Source organism: Orycteropus afer, unplaced genomic scaffold (assembly GCF_000298275.1).
Source record: "Orycteropus afer afer isolate SDZICR_OR568_19922 unplaced genomic scaffold, OryAfe1.0 scaffold00003, whole genome shotgun sequence".
NCBI lineage: Eukaryota > Metazoa > Chordata > Mammalia > Tubulidentata > Orycteropodidae > Orycteropus > Orycteropus afer.
Window position 1 is genome coordinate 17,513,143 of NW_006921590.1, and position 22,608 is coordinate 17,535,750.

A 22,608-nucleotide genomic window follows, 5' to 3' on the forward strand; every position below is an offset into this window, starting at 1 on the left:
ATTCTTTTGAATTCCTTATCAGAGAGTTCCAATGCTGCTTCTTCCTCAGGGATGTGTTCTGGGTCTATATCCTTCTCCCTTGTTTCTACCACTTTATCCTGCTTCTTTGTGTGGACTATGATGGTTTGTTGTCTCTGAGGCATCATGGCGTTGTTGTATGTAGATCTCTGTTAACTGTTTGTGAAGAGCAGCCTAGGGTGATCCAGGCTTTTCTTGGTGGTTTTTTATCGTTGACCCATTGGTGGAGAAGGAGGTAGTGGCTCTTGCTCAGTAAGTGAAGTTGCAGGAAGTTTGGGTGTAGTTGTATCTTATAGGGACTGTTGCTGTCTCCCACTCAGTTAGACAAAAATTACAATTGAATAACCATCCAAAAACTACAAGCATATGGACAATAATCACCCCATGTAATCACACAGGAACAGTAACCAAAAAAAAGAAAAAAGGGAAAAAGAAGAAAAGACAAGAAAACCTGCAATATCTGAAGATAGGGCACTAAGAAGAAAAAGGTAAGGAAGGAGAATATTGAAAGAAAAAAATGGGAAAAATGCAAAAAGAACAACAAGGAATGGGGTTAACCACAAGGGAAAAGGGGGAAGAAAAACTTACAAAAAAAATTTTTCAACCAGGAACAGGGAAAAGAAAAAATGCTGAAAACCAGGAACTGATAGGGGAAGAATAAGAATAGTAGTACAAAGGACAAAAGTATTAATAGTAATAGTTGTTTTAAAACAGACAATTAGAAGCAAACTAATCACCAAAAAAAGAAAGCGATAAAGAAATAAAAAGAAAAAGAAAAAAAAGAGAAAAAAAAAAAGCGGTGGAAGACAAGGCAGGGCACCCAGGATCCGTCTGAGCAGACAAACTGTGATGGAGTTCCTGTGGGCCCAGAAGGTAGGTGGGAGTTGGGGATAGCCACACCTCCGTTCACCAAGCAGGTGTGGGGTATAAGAGTAACAAGAGGAATGTCGCACCTTTTCAGTCTTGCAGGTCTGGAGTGCCCTTGGGGTTGCTGGCAAGCAGAATGTGTTCTTAAGCCCCAGGAATCTTCAAGAGCACTGTCTCTTTAAATAACCAAAATAGTCAAGCCACTTTTAAACATTCAAAATGGCGGCACCCTCCGGACCGGCAAAAGTCACAGCTCAACACGCCTTTCTCTTTACCTTCTCCGTTTATTCCTCAGCCACCAGAGCAGTCCTCCGTGTAGTCCTGGCTAGCAGGGCTGATTTCTAGGTTAATTCTTAGGTCCTACCCCTACTCAGGAATCTCCAAGCTGTCTGCACTGTGCTGTCAGGATCACTCAGGATTGCTGTCAGACCGCAGCTCCATCTGTCTCCTTTTTTGGTATTTTCATGCAAATTCTTCTTCTAGTTTGGGTTTAGTCCACTTCTATATCCTCCCCTTCAAGGCTCAGAGGTCCAGGATTATCTTCTGTGTCTGTGTTAATTGGTTTCGCTTTTCTTTGTTGAAGAGGGTCTGTGCAGTCTTTCTTCCTAGTCCACCATCTAGATTTGGACTGGAAGTCCAAATCTATCAGTCTTAAAGAATACATATTCTTTAAATAAATAGTGGCACAATTGCATCAAACCGTTTAGCTGATATGAGGTGTTTGAAGTATATTATAAACAATCTGCCCTGATTTGTTGTTGTTGTTAGGGGCCATCAAGTCAGTTCTCACTCATAGCAACCCTGTGTACAACAGAATGAAACACTGCCCAATCCTGTGCTATCCTCACAATCCTTGCTATGCTTGAGCCCATCATTGCAGCCACTGTGTCAATCCATCTTATTGAGGGTCTTTCCCTTTTTCTCTGATCCTCCACTTCACCAAGCATGTATCCGTCTGCTGGAACTGGTCCCTTCTGACCACATGACCTAAGTAGGTGAGACTGAGTCTGACCATTTTCACTTCTAAGGATTATTCTGGCTGAACTTCTTCCAGGATAGATTTTTTCATTCTTCTGGCAGTCCATGATATTTCTTGTATCTTTCACCAATACCACAATTCAGAGGCATCAATTCTTCTTTGGTATTCCTTGTTCATTGTCCAGCTTCCAGATGCATATATGAGGCAATTGAAAATACCATAGTATATATTCTATTATATTTTCATATTGTGTGTCTTCATAACTAAAAAAAACTCGTATGAAAGTAATCATTTTCATGATCAAATACATTCTTATTAAGCCCATTTATTTTTACTTTACCCTGTAAACATTGACTAAGTAATTTCCTCTTCCTTTATTACCCTGTACTGTGGTGGTTGTTGTTATGTGCCGTCGAGTCGACCCTTCCTTGGGTTTCCGAGGCAGTATCACTATGGAAGTATATTGCTCAACCTTCCTTTCAAGGAGTGGCTGGTGGGTTTGAACTGCCAGCCTTCTGGTTAGCAGTCAAGTGCCTTAGGCACTAGGCTACCAGAGCTCCTACTCTGTACTAGGTACTGTTATTTACTAGGCACTGTTATTTACTGAGAGGCCACTAATATGAGAGTCATCATTTGGTGAATAGAAGTTTAATCTTTTAGGAGGAGGGAACCAGCATTTATTGAGTACTAATTAAGGGAAGACATCACACTCAGTGCTTTATGAATGGTGTAAAGACCTTACAACAATCCTGTATTTCTGAATTTATTATTACTACTTCATTGAGAAGAAATCTGAGCTTAGGAAAGTTAAACACCTTGCTGAAGTCACATAGTTAATTGTATGACTTAGGTATCTAAGCTTCCATCTCTTACTCCTTTTCGCCAGTAGTGTGTTTTATGCCTGCGGTGGCAGAGCAGGCAGGTTCCCTTGGTCGGCACTGTGCAATGTCTTTCTGGGTCAGCCAGAGTTTAGAATGAGAGGGCACTCTCACCCTTACCTACAAACCTTCTCAGAAATGGAGAATTTGAGTCACAGTCCATGACTCCCACAGTGACTTTTGTTGTTATTTTTAAAGAATTTCCTTAAATTCACACTATTTCTTACTCTGTTGTAAAGCAATGGCAATATTGTCAAAAAGAATCCAATATTAGCAACTGCCCTACATCTTTTAAAGTCTCTTAACTCTTCTGTGAATGTAGATTTTTACTAGTATTATTCCTCTTCCAATCTTTGTTCTGTATTTAGCCTGCTGATTATATAATCTAGACATCAGTGAACAATGTTTTTATGTTGCAAGTCTTTGAGAAATAACAGAAAGGGGATTCTTCAATGCTTTTTACATGTAACACAGTGTTTCACACTCTGCACACATGCCTCAGATGTATTTGGGAAACATTATGATCATGCAGTACATCCCACACTTATCAGTTTCTCTCTTGCTTGCTACCAAACAAAGAATAGAATGAACAAAACATAGAGCAATCAAATGATCACATATTTGAGTAGTAAGAAATAGGAAATGGAAAAACTAGGCTTGAACTTTAAATAACACATTGTATGTGTATGTGTGCGTCTGTGGTTATCTTAGGAGTATGAAGGAAGCACTATGGTGAGATGGTTAAGCACTTGAACACTAACTGAAAGGTCAGCAGTTCATAAACCCATCAGTGGCTACAGGGGAGAAAAGACCTGGCAATCTGATGCCATAAATATTACAGTTTAGGAAGCCCTGTGGGGTAGTTCTTCTGGGTCCTATAGGGTCACTATGAGTCAGAATTCACTCAACCACAGTCAATAACAATAAAGCAAATTGCTTGATAGGTGCTAATGAAGAAAAAAACAAATAGAAGGGGAATAATTTTACACTTCTAAGCCAATTTGTAATTTCATTTAGCTTGTCTTAGTAGGTTTTAATGTATTATCCAAAAGGGCAAGACTGTATAAATTAAATTAGGTGCAAAGGATAAGATTTTTCTACTTAAACTTCAGCCGTGAAGAAATCAAGATATTTTTCTATGAGAAAAAACTGATTCTTTAGGGAAGGATCATTGATAGTTTATCTTTTTTATTTCAGTGTATGACAAGATAAAAACATGTCATTTCACAGAAAAGCAATAGTGAATATACAATTACTGTGGGGAAATGGTTTGTTTTTTAAGTGATTTTCTGTTTTAAGGCACCCACATTGTCAAAGAAAAATTATATAGTATGTGGATTTACAGCCTAAACTTGGAAAAATTATCTGGATTCCAAAAGGTGAAGCTATAAATACATTTTTTTTTTCTTTTTAGAAGATTCACCAGCTCTAATACTCAAGCTAAGGTATTAGTTAAATCAATCATTGAAATCATTAAATGATCTTTCCAAATATAGAGGGAAAAATTCAAATGTTATTATTGGGTCTTTTTAGCTGAGAAAAATATCTCAAGAAAAATATTTCAATAGAGAGTTAACAACCAGTTCCTTAGCAGGTATTTTTATTTACTTGTTTTTGTTGTATTTCAACAAGAGGTCATGTGGATGAGTGTATATACTTAGATCCTTGTGATTTAAGGACTGAGAAACCAGATAGGGGATCATCTAATTTTTCCTTTTCTGTCTTGTTAGTCTGTCCGTTGGCCCTCTTACTTCTTGTTGGCAACACTTCCCCAGAGAGTGTAGATGTAGGAAAGAGCAGCAAAATATAAATCTTCACTTGGGTGAAGAAACACAGGTTTAAGGAAAATCTGTGGATTTTATAACAAGCTGCAGAGTGCTCTGTTATTACAGATATTTGATATAAATTTCATTTTTCTCAAATTTCACTAATATCATTTCATGGTTACATTTTCCTCTAAGAAGTAATTGGATCATCTAAAGCTTTAGGCCTAGAAGGTACTCTGTTGGACTCTCTGTGCCTGTCCAAATACTCTTGGCCTATGTATACCCTGATGGTCACCAAAGAGGCCTCAATATTCCTGAATATTTCTTCTGGAAAATCTTTCTAGCCTCCTCTGCTGTTAGGCAACTCAACTCCACTTTCCTTGCTGGGACAATTGTTACCCCTGCAGTCTCTCAAAAGTCTATAGCAGGATTGAGCCCCAGTTGTCCATGAAAGTAACTCTCTCATTAACATATCCTTTTTGACTTTCCTTTTTTCTGTCTGATGTCTCTACTTCTTCATCATACTTCCTTGATTGTTGTTGTTGTTGTTATGTGCCATCGAGACGGATCCGACTCACAGCGACCCCTCCTTGGGTTTCCCAGGCGGTATCACTACAGAAGTAGATTGCCCAATCTTCCTTCTGAGGAGTGGCTGGTGGGTTTGAACCTCCAGCCTTCTGGTTAGCAGTCATTGATTACCTCCAAAAATTATTTGCATTCAAGTAATTTTTTATGTTGGAGAGGGGGACTTAAATTAAATCAGTGATCAAAAAGTTATTTTATTTCTTTGTTTATGTGATATGTCCATAAAAGACAAATTCATAGAAACAGGATGGAGATTAATGGTTGCCTGGCTGGGAAGGAATGGGGATTATCTGAAAATGGCAGGAGAGAGTTTACTGAGTAGGTAAAAACTGATTTCAAAAATTGATTTATGGTGATGATTGAACCACTTGATAAAGTTACTAAAAATCTATTTGCTCAATTGTATACTTGAAATGGGCAAATTTTCTGGTATATAAAATATACCTCAGTTAAGTAGTTACAAAGTACAAATTACCTTATTTACATAGATAGGTAGTAAGATCCAGAGAAATAAAGTGACTTGAGCAAAGTTTGACAGCAAATATGTACAAGATAAAGAAACATAATGCTGGCCATTTGATTGCTGTGAGCAACAGCATTCATCTGTGGACTAATAGTCTCGATTTAACCCATTAAAATAATAATAAATGACAGGAAAAATGTAAAAAGCATCAATTAAATCAATTAAGAATATAAGTATATAGTAAACTACTATTTAATGCTTACTTTATGCTAAATTCTTTACCTGGATTTTCCCATATAATTTTCACAATAGCAATAGTATTATCCCCTTGTTACACATGGAAAACTGAACTTTAGAGTGGCTAAATGACTTGTCAGAGGTCACACAACTAGTATGAGGCTGAGTGGGAATTCATTCCTGTGGTTTGACATCTGAATGCATGGTAGTAATCAGTATATTATACTGTGTCTCCTGGTTACTAGGATTCATAACTCCTTTTACCACTCCAATTTGCACCGAGAAAGAAAAACTGCATACCTCACTGTTGAGTTTGTTAATCTGCTGTTTGGTCTCCTCTGCTTTGATGAAGAGAACAGCAGCTCCAATCTCTGGGTCTGAAAAGTGATAACATACACAGATGAATCCTTTAGGAATAGACCTCATATTGAAAGCTTTTTCTCACTGAGATTTGACACATTTCTTCTCTGGATGATACCTGATATACTCTGTGAAACTAGGCACACATCATGGAGGGACTACAACCATATTGACTGGATATATCCAGAGCAGATCTCTGTCCCCTTCCCCTGACCATAAATACCACCTTGTTCCAGGAGGGCTCATTTTGTCTTCTCTGACCACTTTTTTAAAAAAATAACACAGTAAGTGAAAAAAACCATGGACAGAAAAAGGATGTCCTTTTCTTCTTCTCTTTGCTTTCTAAACAATGACTGTGTCCATGAGATCATTTTTCCCATTTCTGTTTCAGGTGCTTATCTTCACTGCAGGTTTCCTCTTATGTCACTATAAAAGGTAATTTTTTTTTTCCCATTCCCTAGTTTTTTCTTGGGAGCTCTGGTAGCATAGTGCCTAGGGCACTTGATTGCTAACCAGAAGGCTGGCGGTTCAAACCCCCCAGCCACTCCTCAGAAGGAAGTTTGGGCAATCTACTTCTGTAATGATACTGCCTCAGAAACCCAAATGGGGGTCGCTATGAGTCGGGTCCAACTCGATGGTAAATAACAACAACAACAGCAGTTTTTTCTCTCTTCTATACTTCTCTACTTTGTTATTGTTGCTGTCAAGCTGATCCCAATTTATGGACAGGCCATGTATGCAGAGTAGAACTGCTCCATAGACTTTTAAAGGCTGCGACCTTTCAAAGCAGATCATCAGGGCTGCCTTCTCAGGCACATCTGTGTGGGTTTGTACTGCCAGTCTTTTGGTTAGGAGTTAGCACTTAATTCTTAGCACCATCCAGGGATTCCTCCTCTATCTTATTCTTGTAAATATATTTATTCCTGGTAGGAACAAAACTGCAGATGAGTCATTGCTAGTTGGAGTTGAAAGGATTTGCTAAATAAATAAATAAATGATAACAGGGCCATCCTAATTTTGGCAATTCTAAGTAGAAAACTTGTTTGTGGGAAAAGCAATCATTACAACAATCTGAAGTGGTATCAATTTGCAGAGATATTTTGCATAGATAATCTATTCATTCAACAAATGGCTGGAGAACAACATCTGTAAAATAGGTCAGGCTTCTTGAGAAGAGACTCTGACAAACTGCTAGTAAATAACTTCTCACCAAATAAATTGGTCAAATATAACCAGTATTCCTACAGTACACAACCAACACAGCATTTCCTCTGGGTGACGTTGTTTATGTGGATTAGTCTGTATTTATATTAGGGAAACGTGGTTACCCTGTGATGAATGGCAGAAATTTGACTCTCCTGACACATCATTTACTCTGGCTCTTAAATAGAGACTGTTGCAAAGAAAATAAAATTGGCTGTCATGGAAGTTAGAGTCTAGCAAGAGAAGCAGACATTTAAAAAGTAAAAGGGGATTGGATTTCATCCTATGGGCAATGGGAAGGCCTTGGAGAATTTTAAACATAGGAGTATAGTAATAAGAATAAATTTGCATTTTTGAAAGTTCACTCTGTATGAACAACAATGTGAGGCCAAAGAAGAGACTTTGGTAGTAATTCAGCCTGAAGATGTGTGTAACAAGGAAAAGGATGGTTAGCAATAAGAATGGAAAGCCATGGATGGAGCTGAGAGACAATTACAAGGTAGAACCAAGAAAATTTGTGTTTAAAAGGGTAATTTTGGGTATACTTGGAGTAAAGGGGAAGAAGAATTTCAGGGTTGATGGAACCTTAAGTAGGTAGATGTACATGGTGAGTCTTTCTGCATCATTTCCACGTGAGCCAACAGGAAATACTTCCAACTGCAACCCACCATCAGCTTGCATGACTATGATTTCTATACCCTTTGTCCCAAGTAGAGTAGTATTTATGTATGAAGGTCAATTGAATTGATAAATCAGGACTGTTGAATGACTTCTGTACCCCTGTTCCTCCTCCCCTTCCCTGCCAATAAAGGAGTCTTACAAGACCCTCTGTTTCCCCAGAAGGTGATGTACATTAAGAAAGATTGCTGTTGAGATGGAATACTGGTATTCTAGCTAGAGATCTACCCACAGAATTGTATATTCTGAAGTCTATTGGGCTTAGCTTTGTCCATAGAACTCACTGATGTGCAGTTGGATGGGAATTAGAATTGGATGGGAAGAGGTAGAGAAGGTAGGCAGGGAGTTGATGGCTTTATAACTGGTAGCTGGCTAGTAATTGTTTTGGATTGTTTATTCTCTCTTCATCAGCTATGGGTTGTCTCTTGAGGGTTTTTTTTTTTTTTTTGTCATTTCCGGTTTTCATCATGTTGACAGATTCCTTTTATGAGCACTGAATTCAAGATAGAACAGGAGAAAGAGGGCCTGGGGCTCATTTTGAGGTACTCTTACATTCATTGACTATCTACTAGATGTTAGTGCTTCATATAGTTCTCCATCATTTCTAACCCGGGCACATCCTTCTGAAGTTGTTTTCCTCTGAAAAACTGCAAGTAAATAACTTCTCACCAAATAAATTGCCTAAATATAACCAATGTTCCTACAGTACACAACCAACACAGCATTTCCTCTGGGTAATGTTGTTTATGTGGATTAGTCTGTATTTATAATAGGAAAACATGGTTATCCTGTGATGAATGGCAGAAATTTGACTCTCCTGACACACCATTTACTTTGGCTCTTAAATAGTAGGGCATCTAGCTTGGAGAGAGGAACAATAACAAATGATATCTTGATAACTTGGAGACAGCACAGAGTCAAGTCAAATTATTTCATGTCATCAGTAAAGTTCTATCTCATGGAGAGTATTCTGAGAATGGGAATGCAGTGCCAGTGCTATACACAACAAGGTGAGAAGAAATATTGCCCCTTGAGAGAAGACTAAATATAGAGCTCACCTCCCAGAGGAGGAGAAATTCTGGTCTCTGGCTTGATTCGTTCAGAGCCAAAGTCGAAAGTCTGGCTTTCTTCACTGCTGTTTCCATCTTCAATTCCATCAACAATTCTGTTTAAAATAAAGGAAAACTTGGGTTGTGCACTTAAATGAATGGGTCTCAGTATTTCTAGACTTTTCGTTTTATATATTGTGCTGTGCTCAGTTTTTAAATTCTAGAGAATTTAGTTATGTTATTCAATGTGGTAATCATTAGCCTTATATGGCTGTTGAACATTTGAAATGGAGCTAGTGCAAATTGAGATGTGTTGTAAAGGATCTCTGGTGGTGTAGTGCCAAAGGCATTTGACTGCTAACCAGAAGGCTGGTGGTTCAAACCCACCAGCCACTCCTCAGAAGGAAGTTTGGGCAATCTACTTTCTCGTAGTGATACCGCCTCAGAAACCCAAGGAGGGGTCACTATGAATTGGAACTGACTCGATGATGATGAGGTTTGTTTTGTTTTGTTTTTGTAAATATAAATAACACACTGAATTTTGAAGATTTAGTAAAAAGGAAAAGAATATAAATTTTTCATTAATAATTTTTTACATGGGCCACCCTTGAAATGAAAGTATTTTGGCATATTGGGTCAAGTAAAATACATTATTAAAATTAATTTCATCTAATGGGACTACTAAAATTTTTTAAATGACATATATGGGTCATAATTCTGGCTCCCACTAGGTTTCTATTGCATAAGATTGCTGTAGAGTTTAGCATCATTTATTTTCAGTTCAAACTGTTAAGATACAAAAGGCTTCTTATTTAAATTCATATTACATACACCTCTACCCAACCCAACTTAAAATATTTTAAGGTATGATTACAGCATCACAGAAAATAACTTTGATGATACCTCCATTCTGGACTTGGACAAAACTCTGAATATGAGAATAATATTTAAACTCTGGTAGCATAGTGCCTAAGGCATTTGACTGCCAACCAGAAGGCTGGTGGTTCAGACCCACTAACCACTCCTTGGAAGGAAGGTTGGGCAATCTATTTCTGTAGGGATACTGCCTCAGCAACCCAAGGAGGCGTCGCTATAAGTCGTGTCCAACTCGACGGCACATAACAACAACAAAAACATTAGGAATTTACCTAGTCTCCTTTTCTTGGTAAATCATATCTAGCCCATTCTTTATTTAAAAAATAATAATAATAATAATACAAGTCCATTGTAGAAAATTTTTGAATAAAAGTAACAAAAGTCAGAAAATGAAAATCACTACAATCTACCATTAACATTTTGCCATATGACCTCAAAATATTTTTCTATGTAGAAAATAATATATGTTCTTTTTATAAATGTGGGATCATATTATGCACACACTTTTCTTTTTCCAGCTCTGACACATTCTCTTACTATTTAAAAATGAAATAAGCAATGTGTTCAAATTACCATCTTCAACCGAATTCCTGAACATTTAATGTACGCCTACTTTTCACTAAACCTAGTTTTTCTTTTTTAAGATTCTTAATATTCCCTCTAATGGATAAGTCATATTATTCAAATGAATAATTATTAGATTGTATATTACTTGCCTTATAAAAAGAAAAATGGAATTTGAATCCAGCTTTCAGAACTTAGTATTTCTGAGATAAAAATATTTAACTTTCAAGTTTCACTTCTTATAACTTCACAGTAGAGGTAATATGAACTACTACATAGAATTCCTGAGAAAAGTAAATGCAATAATGAAAGTGAAATTACCTAGCAAAATGCACAGAACATAGAAAGCACTCAGTAGTTTTTTTTCCTTGTGAGTCTATTTATGATTCAGACATTATGTGATTTTAACTATTGCTATTGCTTCTATGCACCATAGCTAGCCCCTTGTACATTTTCTGAGTCAGCATTTTTTGCTCTTTTAATCAGCTTTCATAGATTCCAATGTAGACATTTTAAAAATTAAAAATAGAGCAATGCCCTGTTGCAAGACATTATCGACTACAGAGGCCAGAAGTAAAATTAAGTTTCAGTCATCCACAACAAGGAGGAAAAAAACATGGAAAATAGAAATCATTAATTTATTTTCTTCATAATTTCAACGTGATGCTCCATGGAAATATTGGTAAGATCAGACATTGAGGGTTGACTTTGGTAGACTTTGTTTCATCTCTATTATATTCATTTTAAATTTGTAAATTATAAAATTACAATGTAGAAATACGCATTTTAAATAATGACAGACTAAATGGATGAAAGAAGTAGAAAAGGAATTCTAAACATTTAATGGACTCCTTTGAAAATATGATTAATAATATTTGTTCCCATACAGCACACACTCCTGCACATATGCTGAAAAAACAGCACATGAAATTCAGGAAAACTAAAAAATTGGGGTCAGTCAGGAACCTATGCAGTAGAAAGGCCCAGAAGGTAGAATAATTTACTAGTTTAGTACTTGGCTGAATAAAAGGCAGCCACAGTACGTGGGAAGAGTTATAAGATGTCAAGACTTACCTGGGACTGAGGTCTGGGGGTCCAGCACTATTCAAGGCTGAAAGTTGCAATTTCAAGTTCTTCTCTTTCCTTTTAGTATGATTAGGGGGGTCAGTTTCCTGTTTGGATTTTGGGGAATATGAACTGGAGACTCTGATAGGTGAGTGAAATGGCACCGTTCCTGAGGCCAGCTGCTTCAGGCTTAAACCCAGATAACTTTTATTGCTTCCAGCCTTCTTGTTACGTGATGAGAAAGGTCCCCTTGTGTAGATGGGGGAGAGGGAGGCAGTTTCCTCTTCTTCCCCCTCCTCCTCCTCTTCCTCATCTTCCACAATGGATGGGAGTCTCTTCTTGATGCTGCCATTTCCCTTGGGCTCTGACTAAATCAGAGGAGAACACAGATTGGTACAGATTGCAAAGACCTTGAGAAGTACATCATTCATGGTAGAGTTGTCATTTGAAGAAAGTTACAGCCCCTAGAGACTTAATTCTTGGCAAAACTGTTGTCTTTGCAGACTTTGCTATTATTTAGTCATATATTAAATGTCTTCCCCCCCCCCCTTTTTTTTTAAATCTCTCCATCATGTAAGTGCTCTACTTTCCTAGTTTTAATTCCCCTGCCCCATACCTCTTGGTCTTTTTAAGTGCCTTGATGGGAGTGGAATGGGTAAGGAGCTGTGTGAAAAATACTTTTTACCAGGTTTGCATCTTGATTTTAATTAGCCTTTCACTTGTAGTTGTATATAATGGCATGCTCTTAGGAATAAAGAAAATTTCAATTTTAATGGAAGGCCTTCACCTTGTTATTCTAAAATTACAGGGTATTCAGTGGAATTTTATGTGTAGATCAGCTGTTGTCCTTCAGGAAAAAAACCAACAACAACAACAACAAAGCCTTTCTTGTTTTGAATTGTATAGATGGAAATGGATCAGAATTGTCTCAGCTACTTTGCTTCCTGTTCCCCTTATTTGCACAAGTGGGTTGACCAAGCCTTGGGAAGGGAGGAGAAATAGTCTTGCCAAACCCATGTCAGGAGCATAAAACTCTTGACTGGAGTCATCTAATATTTTGGGCTAAAAATAAGCAAGAGAGAGGATGGAACAGTACAACTGAGGTGATGATGGAGGGGTAGGTAGGGCAGAGGACAGTGAAGCCTAAGTTAGTGGCCCTCGACAGAATCCCTTTCAGAGTGTGTCATGCTCTGCCCCAGACATGGCTTCCCTGCCCCAAAAGGTCACTTCATTTTTCTGCTCTCAGTTTCTTTTGAAGATGCAGTTACCTATATTTGCTCATGAATACTTTCTAATAAAAATGAGAATAATAAACCCAAATGCCTGAAAGCATTTAAATCTCATGCTATCATGGTTATTCATAACCAGTTGGTTCATTGGTATATGTGACCTTTACTATATCCCCAGTAGTGATGATACTTGTTATAACAACAATAACAAATGATGAACAAAATGAAAAATGAACAAAAATGATGAACTTCAACCTATGGTGACTTACAGGTAATTCAGTGAATGCCATACTGCTAAGTGAAATATTTGACTTTCCCATGAAATTGTGTGTGTGTGTGTGTGGTGTTAATCTTAAATGGTTCAAAATTTCTTGAGGAAATGGCATTAGTAGATTTATGTTTCCAGCTAGATATAATTGTTTTGATTAATGGTAAACCATAAAAATCCATAAATTCTTTACTGGGACAGCCATATTTTAAAAAAGATTTATTTCCTTGCTTTTTGCATTTCACAGCATTTTAAAACTGTGTTTTAACAACAAAAAAAAGTTTGGCCCACAAGGACTTACAGGGAAACATTTGTACACTAGCATATTGGAACAGAAAAACCAGCTCACCCAGTGAAAGACACACAGGGAAAACTTGTCAAATAAATGAAAAACAATGAGTACATCCTCTAATTGGACTTCTGTTTACATTTGCTTTGTCAAATTAATCATTGCTTTGTTTCAACAAGGCCCTGTTGGCTCTATTATAATCTTCTGACTAATAACCTATAAAGTGTTTGTATTTCCATAAGTTTTATTTCCATTTTTCAGTGGAGGCTTGGAACCCTGGACACGTTGCTAAGTCACAGATTTTTATAAACAAGGCAGCAGGTATTACTTATACAAGAATTAATTATTCCACCTACCATTACTGCATCCAGGATCCTAATTTATTAGATTACCAACATCTAGCCCCACATTAGCATCTTAGTAGTAGTACCAGTTACTTCAGGGCATCTATACATAGGACATAGTTTCTCTTGTGTAGCCATACTGAACTGTGTATACAGTGTCACAGAGTTCAGACTGCAGATCTCCTCCTTCTCTTTTGAACTTCCTCTTCATTCTCTTCTTAGCAAATACTTCCATAAGGACAATGAGGTTTTCATCCCTATAGTCAAACAGATCTCAAATTGGGCCATGTATGATCTTTTGCTGGGACAGCAATTTAATGCTCTCAAATGACTAAATTGAGTCAAACCTGTTTTTACTAAAGGGGAAGCAGCATGAAGTCTAGTGGTTGAATCCATGGACTTTGGGGCACACACTTCTAGTGCTAGCTGTAATTTTAGTCAAGCAATGTAACCATTAAACCATTTTTTTCCCTGTAAAATAACAATAAACAAAACAAACAAACAAAGGAACAAAACACTATCTACTAGATAATGCAAGTTAAGCATTTAGCTTAGAAAGTGCTTAAAAAATGCATCTCTTGTGATGATAATGATGATAATGAAGTTTTGTAAGGTTATGTGCCATTGAGAGTGCTGGTTACTTCTTTTTTATGCAATCTCTACTTCTTTCTCAGTTCACAGAACTCTTAGCAATGCACCGTGCCAAAAGACCATCTCTCCTGGCTTCCCTTGCCACTTGGTTTGGCCATGTGGCTAAGCTCTGTGATGATGACATGTAAGTGGACAGGTTGGGACATACTCTTAGAAAAGAATGTAGGTTAGGAAGGCTGCTAGAAGTGTGTGTGTGGGGGGGGGGGCTCTATCCCTCTTTTTCACATATTTGTGATTTATAGCCTAGAATATGTGTGAAAGAGATCCATCTCCAGCTACCATCTTAGAGAATGAGGATATTTTGAGGAAGGAAGCCATAGGGTGAGAATGGAGAAGCAAAAAGACTTCTTCAGACCTAGTTTATACTCTGGAGCTGTTAGAGTGTCTATATATGGATTTGTTCATGAGAGAGAAATAAACTTCTGTTGTCTTGAAACCACTGTTATTCTTGTGGGCTTTTGTTGTTGTTGGTGGTGTTGTTATTGAGAATATACACAGCAAGAGGGATACCATTTCTGCAGTTCTGCATGTACCATTTAGTGTGACACTGATTACATTCTTTGAGTTGTGCAACCATTCTCAACCTCCTTTTCTAAGCTATTCCTCTCTCATTGATATAAATTCACTACCCCCTGAGGTTCCTGTCTAATCTTTTCAAATTGTTGTCTTCACTTTGATTCCATATAAAGGCAGTCCTCAGATTGGGAACATCTGACTTAAGGCCAACTCCTACTTGCCTTTTAATGTTGTATAAATTTCCCCCTCACTTTGTAGATTAAACCATCTCTTACTTGCATCAAATTCTTCATTACAGTCACCTCACTTGATGCACATGATGCTTTCAAATCATTGAAAAACCTTCAAGTCTTTTCTTGCACTAAAGTAAGGCTAAATAAAAGCTGCATGCACCTATTCTGATTTTCCTACAAATTCCTACAGCCAGAGTTAGGAGTGGATCTCCTATGCAACCTAGGGACACCCTAGAGATAGTCCTTAAAAAAAAAAAAAAATGCTCAAGGCAGACATTTTGGTTTTAAGAACACTTCAAGGGATATTTTGGGGTTAAGGTTTAAAGATTATCTTGAGGCAGTAGTTTCAAGGGTTCATACAACTTTCAGGGATCCATGAAGTCTGGAGTGCAAGAGAATTGAAATTCTGTTCTGTATTTTAACCCTTTTGATCAGGATTCTTCTGTAGAGTCTTTGACCAAAATGTTAGTGACGGTAGCCAGGTCTCATGACAAAGGAGGCAGTTGTTCCTGGAGGCAATTAGCAACATGTTCCATATCTTCCTTTTACTCATGATCTCCTTCTCATGGCAAAGGAAGCAGTTGTTTATGGAGCCAACTGACCAAACATTCCACATCCTCCTCCTATTCCTGACTCTCCTTCTTCCTCTCTTGCTCCAAGTGAATAAAGATCAATTTTTGTGCCTTGGATGGCCATTTGCAAGCTTTCAAGACACCAGGCACTATACAATGAATTAGGAGGTAGATGTGGCCTATGTTATTAGGCCACTTAACTGGGATATCCCATAACACCATGGCCCTAACCTCCAAACCAAGGAACCAAACTCAATGAGGTGTTTGGTTGTACTTAGACATTTTGGTGGTTTTAATCGTGCAAATGAATTTCAGCTTAAATTGTATAGAAAGCCACCCCCACCCCCCACCCCCCAGTTAATAGCTCCCTCTTCCAACTTTTATGGATGGTTTATTCTTGAAAGGGATCTTTATATTCGGAGTGCTATGAAGGAGTGAAGGAGTCCTGGTGGTGCAGTGGGTAAGTTCTTAGCTGCTAACCAAAAATTGGTGGTTCAAACCTACCAGCCGCTCTGTGGGAGAAAGGTGTGGCAGTCTGCTTTCATAAAAATTACAATTTTGGAAACTCTATGGGGCAGTTCTTCTCTGTTCTATGGGATCACTATGAATTGGAATAGACTTGATGGCAATAAGTTTGGTGGGTTTTTTTTCTTTTCAATGAAGAAGTGAGGGAGTCAAATTAGAAAATCCAAAAGATGGCTAAATTGCTCTTCATGTGAAAGAGAACATACTGAAAGGTCTATAGGAAAGGTAGGAGATGCAGTAAAGAGGACTGGCTGCTTAGGGAGAACAGTTGAAACATAAGGGACATTTTGCTGGTTGCTGAGGAGGAATTTTACAGTGAAGAGACAACTAGTGTCAGAAAGGAAATTGGTTGAAAGATACTTTAAGAGCTTCTAAAAAGTTTCCCAATTAATATTAAAAGTAACCCCTATTTGATGCCCCCCACCCATCTTTAATAAATAATAAATATGTTTATGTTTTATATAAACATATCCATTTAATGTTCTATGTGCATGAGTAAAAATGTTGAGTTCTGCCTTCAAAGAGGACACAAAAAACAAAGAAACAAACAAAAACCCACTGCCATTGAGTCAATTCTGATTCAGTAGTGACCCCCATTGGGTTTCTGAGGCAGTAAATCTTTGTGGAAGTAGATTGCTCAGTCTTGCTTCCACAGAGTGGCTTGTGGGCTTGAACCATCAACCTTCCTTGTAAAGAGGATACAGAATAAGTAAATGAGCTGTTCACAGGATTCCTGACATGAGATTATTGGTAATAAGAAGCCTAGCTAATAAATCTGACAAATTGCTATTTCTTGGGAAGGAACCCAATGAAATTTTGATGGGTACTTAAAAGTTGGAACTATCTTACAAACACATGTGAAACTACTTCCAGAATATCTTTAAATCACACTTGTCTACATTATAGATACTTGTTTCACTAATTGGTTGCTTACAAGAAAATATTTGACTGTCCATTTTAAATACGATGAAAGTATATTAAGATCAAAACCTCAGGACTTTGTGCTTTTGGCAGGTTTTGATGAGAAACCGCTTTTTAATAATAGCAAAATCTTTATTTAAGGCTATGAGTTTCAATACGTCTCCATTCCCAAGCCCAATAAAGTCAGTCACCACGTCTCTCATTGAGAGCTGTATTAGTGAAAGTCAAAAATAAGTACATTAAACCCTAAAATGGGAGCTAGAAATATTGGTAATCCTCCAGGTACTAGATAATTATTTTGCTCTTTAGTAAAAGCCGTACCTGCGAGACCGTAGATTTGTTCGATAATCTTGATATCACCTGAAAGAACAAGCAGAAAAGCAGAGGTTGTGATGATGATTCAAACCTTCCCCAGTGGTTTGAGACTGAGATGAAAGGAGGTGCTCAGAGAGTGTGGGGTGATAGTGCCAACTTCCACCTGCGTAGGCCACAGAAGAGGAAAAAAAAAAAAAACAAACACCTTGAAAGGTGTTGAAAACTCTCACATCTCATCCTCTAGGATCTCTACTGACCATATTCTGTAGGGAAAAAAGCAGCTAGCTGAATATCTAGCCTGAGGCACCGTATCTAGGAAATAGTGATCAAAACAGTGGGCTTATTGGCTCTATTTCCCATTTTGATGCTTCATTATCTCTCCTCCACTTTCCCATTTCTCTTACTCCTCTTACCTGCTCTTTTACTAAATTCTCTCATCATCCGTGATTTCTTTCTCTGGCTCCATGAAAGCTGAAATCCATGGAATTAACGTAATATCTATTTATTCATCTTCTTTTCTTGGTTTAATGTGGGTGAGAATTATGTCTCCTTTCTTGCCCTTTTGTTTCCCTTTCTAGCTCTTTTGTTTTTGTTCATTGTGGTCTAGGGTTAGATTTACTGGGGGTCCTAATCCCTATTAATTGAATCCAAGGTCCCATCAATTATAAAAAAAGTTAAAAAAAATTTTTCCAATCAAACTGTGATATGCCACCAATTCTAAGATTCCAAATTCAAAGATGCCAAAAGGTGAAAAAAACAAATGTATATATTAGAATCGCTTAACTCAGTCTCAGGATACCTCTTGTATAGAATCAAACTGTAGTAATGTGGAGGAGGACATTAAGAACAAGGATTTTCCACAATGTACATGACATCCTGGGAACATGCTTTAGGTCTCATCTACTTTTTTTTTTTTTTTTTTCGCTTCATATACACTTACTCTGTTTTCAAGTGGCAATAAATCCTATTAATTAACATAATTTTATTCACATTAAGAAAAAAACCCACAACTTGTACTTGAAAATGATCTGCCTAGTAAAGGCAGACATATTTGATGATTCTGTCACCCTCTCACTTTTTCCCCCCTCTAGATGGTTAGGAAAATAGATCTGTTGTTATTTATACAAACTGTGACATCATTTTTGCTGTGCAAATATATGTTTCATCAATGTTTCATTTGATCAAAGCATTCAATCCATTCTACATCTGCTTAGTTGTCTAAATATGCATTAATCAAAAGCATTATAGATGTAAGTTTTGTAATAATTCCCTAAATGGTGACAAATAAAGCAACTGAATAATTGAAAATGTGAAAAAGAAAACAAAATTATGCTGCTGGTGCTACTCTGGTAGACACAAAAATATATATATTTTTAAAAGGCCTTTCAGTGACAGCTCAGATTAGAAGAAAAGTATCCAAATTTGTGATAGGCTATTAGCGTAAAGGGAGCTCAGTGGCGTAGTGCCTAAGGCATTTGACTGCTAACCAAAAGGCTGGCAGTTCAAACCCACCAGCCACTCCTCAGAAGGAAGATGGGCCAATCTACTTCCATAGTGATACTGCCTCGGAAACCCAAGGAGGAGTTGCTATGAGTCGGGTCGACTGGACGGCACATAACAACAACATTAACATAAAGGTTGTCAGTTTGAAACCACCCACAGGCACTGTGGAAAAAAAGCCTGTTGAACTACTTCTGTAATGACAGGAAACCTGAATGCCTCTGGGTTGGAGATGTTCTTTGAGGTATAAGAGAAAGACACTGACTTTAGTGTCATTTGATTTGGTGTGACTCCCAGCTCCTGGGCTTATTTCCATCATGAGGTCTGTCAAGTTGCTAAATCCCAGTCTTATTTTTCTGTATCAGAGCTTCTCAAACTGTAACATGAATACAAATCACTTGGGGGAACTCTTAAAATAGAGAGTCTAATTCAGGAGATCTGGAGTCAAGGACCAACATTCTGAATTCCTGATGAGTTCTCGAGTAATTTTGATGCTGCTGGGCTATTGGGCACACTTTGAGTAACAAGATCTCAAAAGATCACTGTATTATCATCTTATCCCCTATCAAATCATTAAATAATTGCTATGTATGTAATAAGGAGCTCTGGTGGAGCAATGATCAAGCATTCTGCTGCTAACCAAAAGGCCAGTGGTTTGAATGCACCAACCACCCCAGAAAAGAAAAGACCTGGCAATCTGCTCCTATAAAGATTACAGCCTAGAAAATCCCATATGGCAATTATCCTGTGTCCTGTAGAGTTGCTATGAGCAGAAAATTGACTTCATGGCACACAACAACAACATGTATGTGATTAGCATCCCAAGAAGGTTTCCTGGGCATTATGCCTATGCATTCTCATTGCAAGCTTATGAGGTAGGTATTTTAAATTTCCATTTTGCCAAAGAGGAAACTAAGGGCATAAACAGAATTAAGTGACTTGTTCAAGGGTGCAAGGTAGTAATTTATAGAGCAGGAAAATGAACACAGCAGTATTTGATGCAAGGGTGAGCTGTATGGAAATAAATGCCATAGTATATGTACAAGTCACTGATATGCAAGATAATTTTTGTTTCTCTTATTTCGATGGCTTTGCTTCTTCAAGGTATCTCTTTTACAAAATTCCCTGATACAGATGGTCAATCTCACATATATTTAAAAAAAAAAAAAAAAACCTCACTGCTGTCAATTCGGATCTCACTGATAGAGACCCCTTCTTGGGTTTCTGAGGTGGTATCACTATGGAGGTAGATTGCCAAAACTTCCTTCCAAGGAGTGACTGGGGGGTTTGAACTGCCAGCCTTGTGTTAGCAGTCAAATGCCTTAGTCACTATACCAGCAGAGCTTGCAATGCTGAGCCCATCATTGGAGCTACTGTGTCAACACATCTCATTGAGGGTCTCCCCTTCTTCACTGACACTCTACCAACCATGATATCTTTCTCTAGAGAATGGTCCCTTCTGACAACATCATCAAAGTGGGCAAAGTCTGGCCATTCTCCCTTCCAAGGAGCATTCTGGCTGTGCTTCTTCCAGGACAAATTTGTTCATTCTTCTAACAGTCCATGGAACTTTCAGCATTCTTCACCAACACCACAATTCAAAGGCATCAGTTCTTCTTTGGTCTTCCATATTCATCATCCAGCTTTCACATGAATATGAGGCAATTGGATAGACCATGGCTTGGGTCAGGCATGCCTTAGTCTTTAAAGTGACATCTTTGCTTCTTAACACTTTAAGAGGTCTTTTGCAGCAGATTTTCCCAGTGCTATACGACGTATAATTTCCTAACTGCTGTTTCCATGGATGTTGAGGGTGGATCCAAGTAAATGAACTTCCTGATACTTTCAGTCTTTTCTCTGTTTATCATGATATTGCATATTGGTCTAGTTGTGAGGATTTTAATTTTCTTTATTAGTAAGTACTTCAAATCATCCTCACTTTCAGCAAGTAAATTTGTGTCATCTGCTTATCTCAGGTGGTTATTGATTCTTCCTCCAATCCTGATATTGCATTCTTCTTTATATAGTCCAGTTTCTCAGATTATTTGCTCAGCATACAGATTGAATAAGTGTGGTGAAAGCATGCAACCAATGAAGTGTTCTGGAATTACCGTTCTTTGCAATTTTATCCATAATTTGTTATGATCCACACAGTTGAATGCTTTTGCATAGTCAGTACAAAACAAGTAGACATCTTTCTGGTATTCTTTGCTTTCAGCTAAGATCCATCTGACATCAGCAGTGATATCCCTTGTTCCACAACCTCTTCTGAATCCAGCTTGAATTGTTGGCAGTTCCTTGTCAATATAAAGCTATAACTATTTTTTAATTTTCTTCAGCAAGATTTTACTTGCATGTTGTATTAATGATGCTGTTTGATAATTCCACTTTCTGGGGGATCACCTTTCTTTGGCATGGGCATAAATATCAATCTATTCTAGTCAGTTGGCCTGGGAGCTGTCTTCCCAATTTCTTGGCGTATATGAGTAAGCCCCTCCAGCACTGCATCCATCTGTTGAAACATCTCAGTGAGTATTCTGTCAATTCCTGGAGCCTTGTTTTTTGCCATTTCCTTCAGTGCAGCTTGGGCTTATTCCTTCAGTACTATTGGTTTTTGATCATATGCTACATCCTGAAATAGTTGGACATTGACCAATTCTTTGTGATACAGTGACTATGTATTCCTTCTATCTTCTTCTGATGCTTCCTGCATTGTTCAGTATTTTGCCAATAGACTCCTTCAGTACTGCAGCTTCACTGACACAACTCATCTGTCAGTTTGTTATATTGTGGTGGCTTGCATGTTGCTGTGAGGCTGGAGGCTATGCCATCGGTATTGCAAATACCAGTAGGGTCACCCATGGTGGACAGGTTTCAGCAGAACTTCCAGATGATGACAGACTGAGAAGAAGGACAAGGACATCCACTTCTGAAAAAACTGGCCACTGAAAATGTTTGAATAGAAGTGAAACATTGTGTGATATATATATGAGAGATTCATAATTCTCCTGCACTGTGCTAGACTCTCTGAATCAATTGTTTCATTTATATATAGTATGAATCACGTGGGCTTAAAAAAAATTACTGTGATACGGTCATTCTGTTCACTAGCACATCATCCAGTCAGTCCTGTCTTGTGCAGGGTATATTGGTTTAATGGGAATACAGCACTTTGGAACTAGAAGTGACCCTACACAGTGACTATCACAATGTTTTCCACACCAGCCACATGATAGAATCTCTTGAGCGATGTTCTCTGAAGAAAATCAATGTGCTCCAACTCTAGTGAGTCATTTCAGTTCATGGTGAGTGGGATCTAGAGATCCAAAACTTTACTAAGGTCTCCAGGTCAAGTTTTATACTACTGAATTGGTCCAACTCCCTAACTTTACAGGTATTTAAACTGCCCCAATTCATCCATCTACTTAGTAACAGAACCTCCACCAAAAGTCAGGTATCCTGACTCTCCACTGTTCCTTACATAAAATCATAAACCTTCCCAGGTACTTCTTCCAGCAATTTATGGTGCTAATTGGACTAGAAGACTGAATTCTTAAACATGTTGTGGAATTTAATCCAGCACAGAGTTTGATGATTCCCATAAAGCAGAGCAGGAAAACTTTCTTTTTTTTTTGCTCCTTAATTTTTTTTATTTTT

General features: G+C 37.8%; 1 protein-coding gene across 1 annotated transcript in view; it reads right to left on the reverse strand.

Moving 5' to 3' along the window:
- The window catches only part of KCNH8 (potassium voltage-gated channel subfamily H member 8), a 653,292-nt gene that overhangs the window by 45,461 nt on the left and 585,223 nt on the right, over window positions 1-22,608 (reverse strand). Inside the window, exons 12-15 of the mRNA XM_007936572.2 lie at window positions 17,458-17,496; window positions 11,598-11,956; window positions 9,093-9,199; window positions 6,094-6,170 (exon numbers count right to left, since the gene is read on the reverse strand). Of these exons, the coding sequence (XP_007934763.1) occupies window positions 6,094-6,170; window positions 9,093-9,199; window positions 11,598-11,956; window positions 17,458-17,496 (582 nt within the window). The remainder of the gene's footprint in view (window positions 1-6,093; window positions 6,171-9,092; window positions 9,200-11,597; window positions 11,957-17,457; window positions 17,497-22,608) is intronic.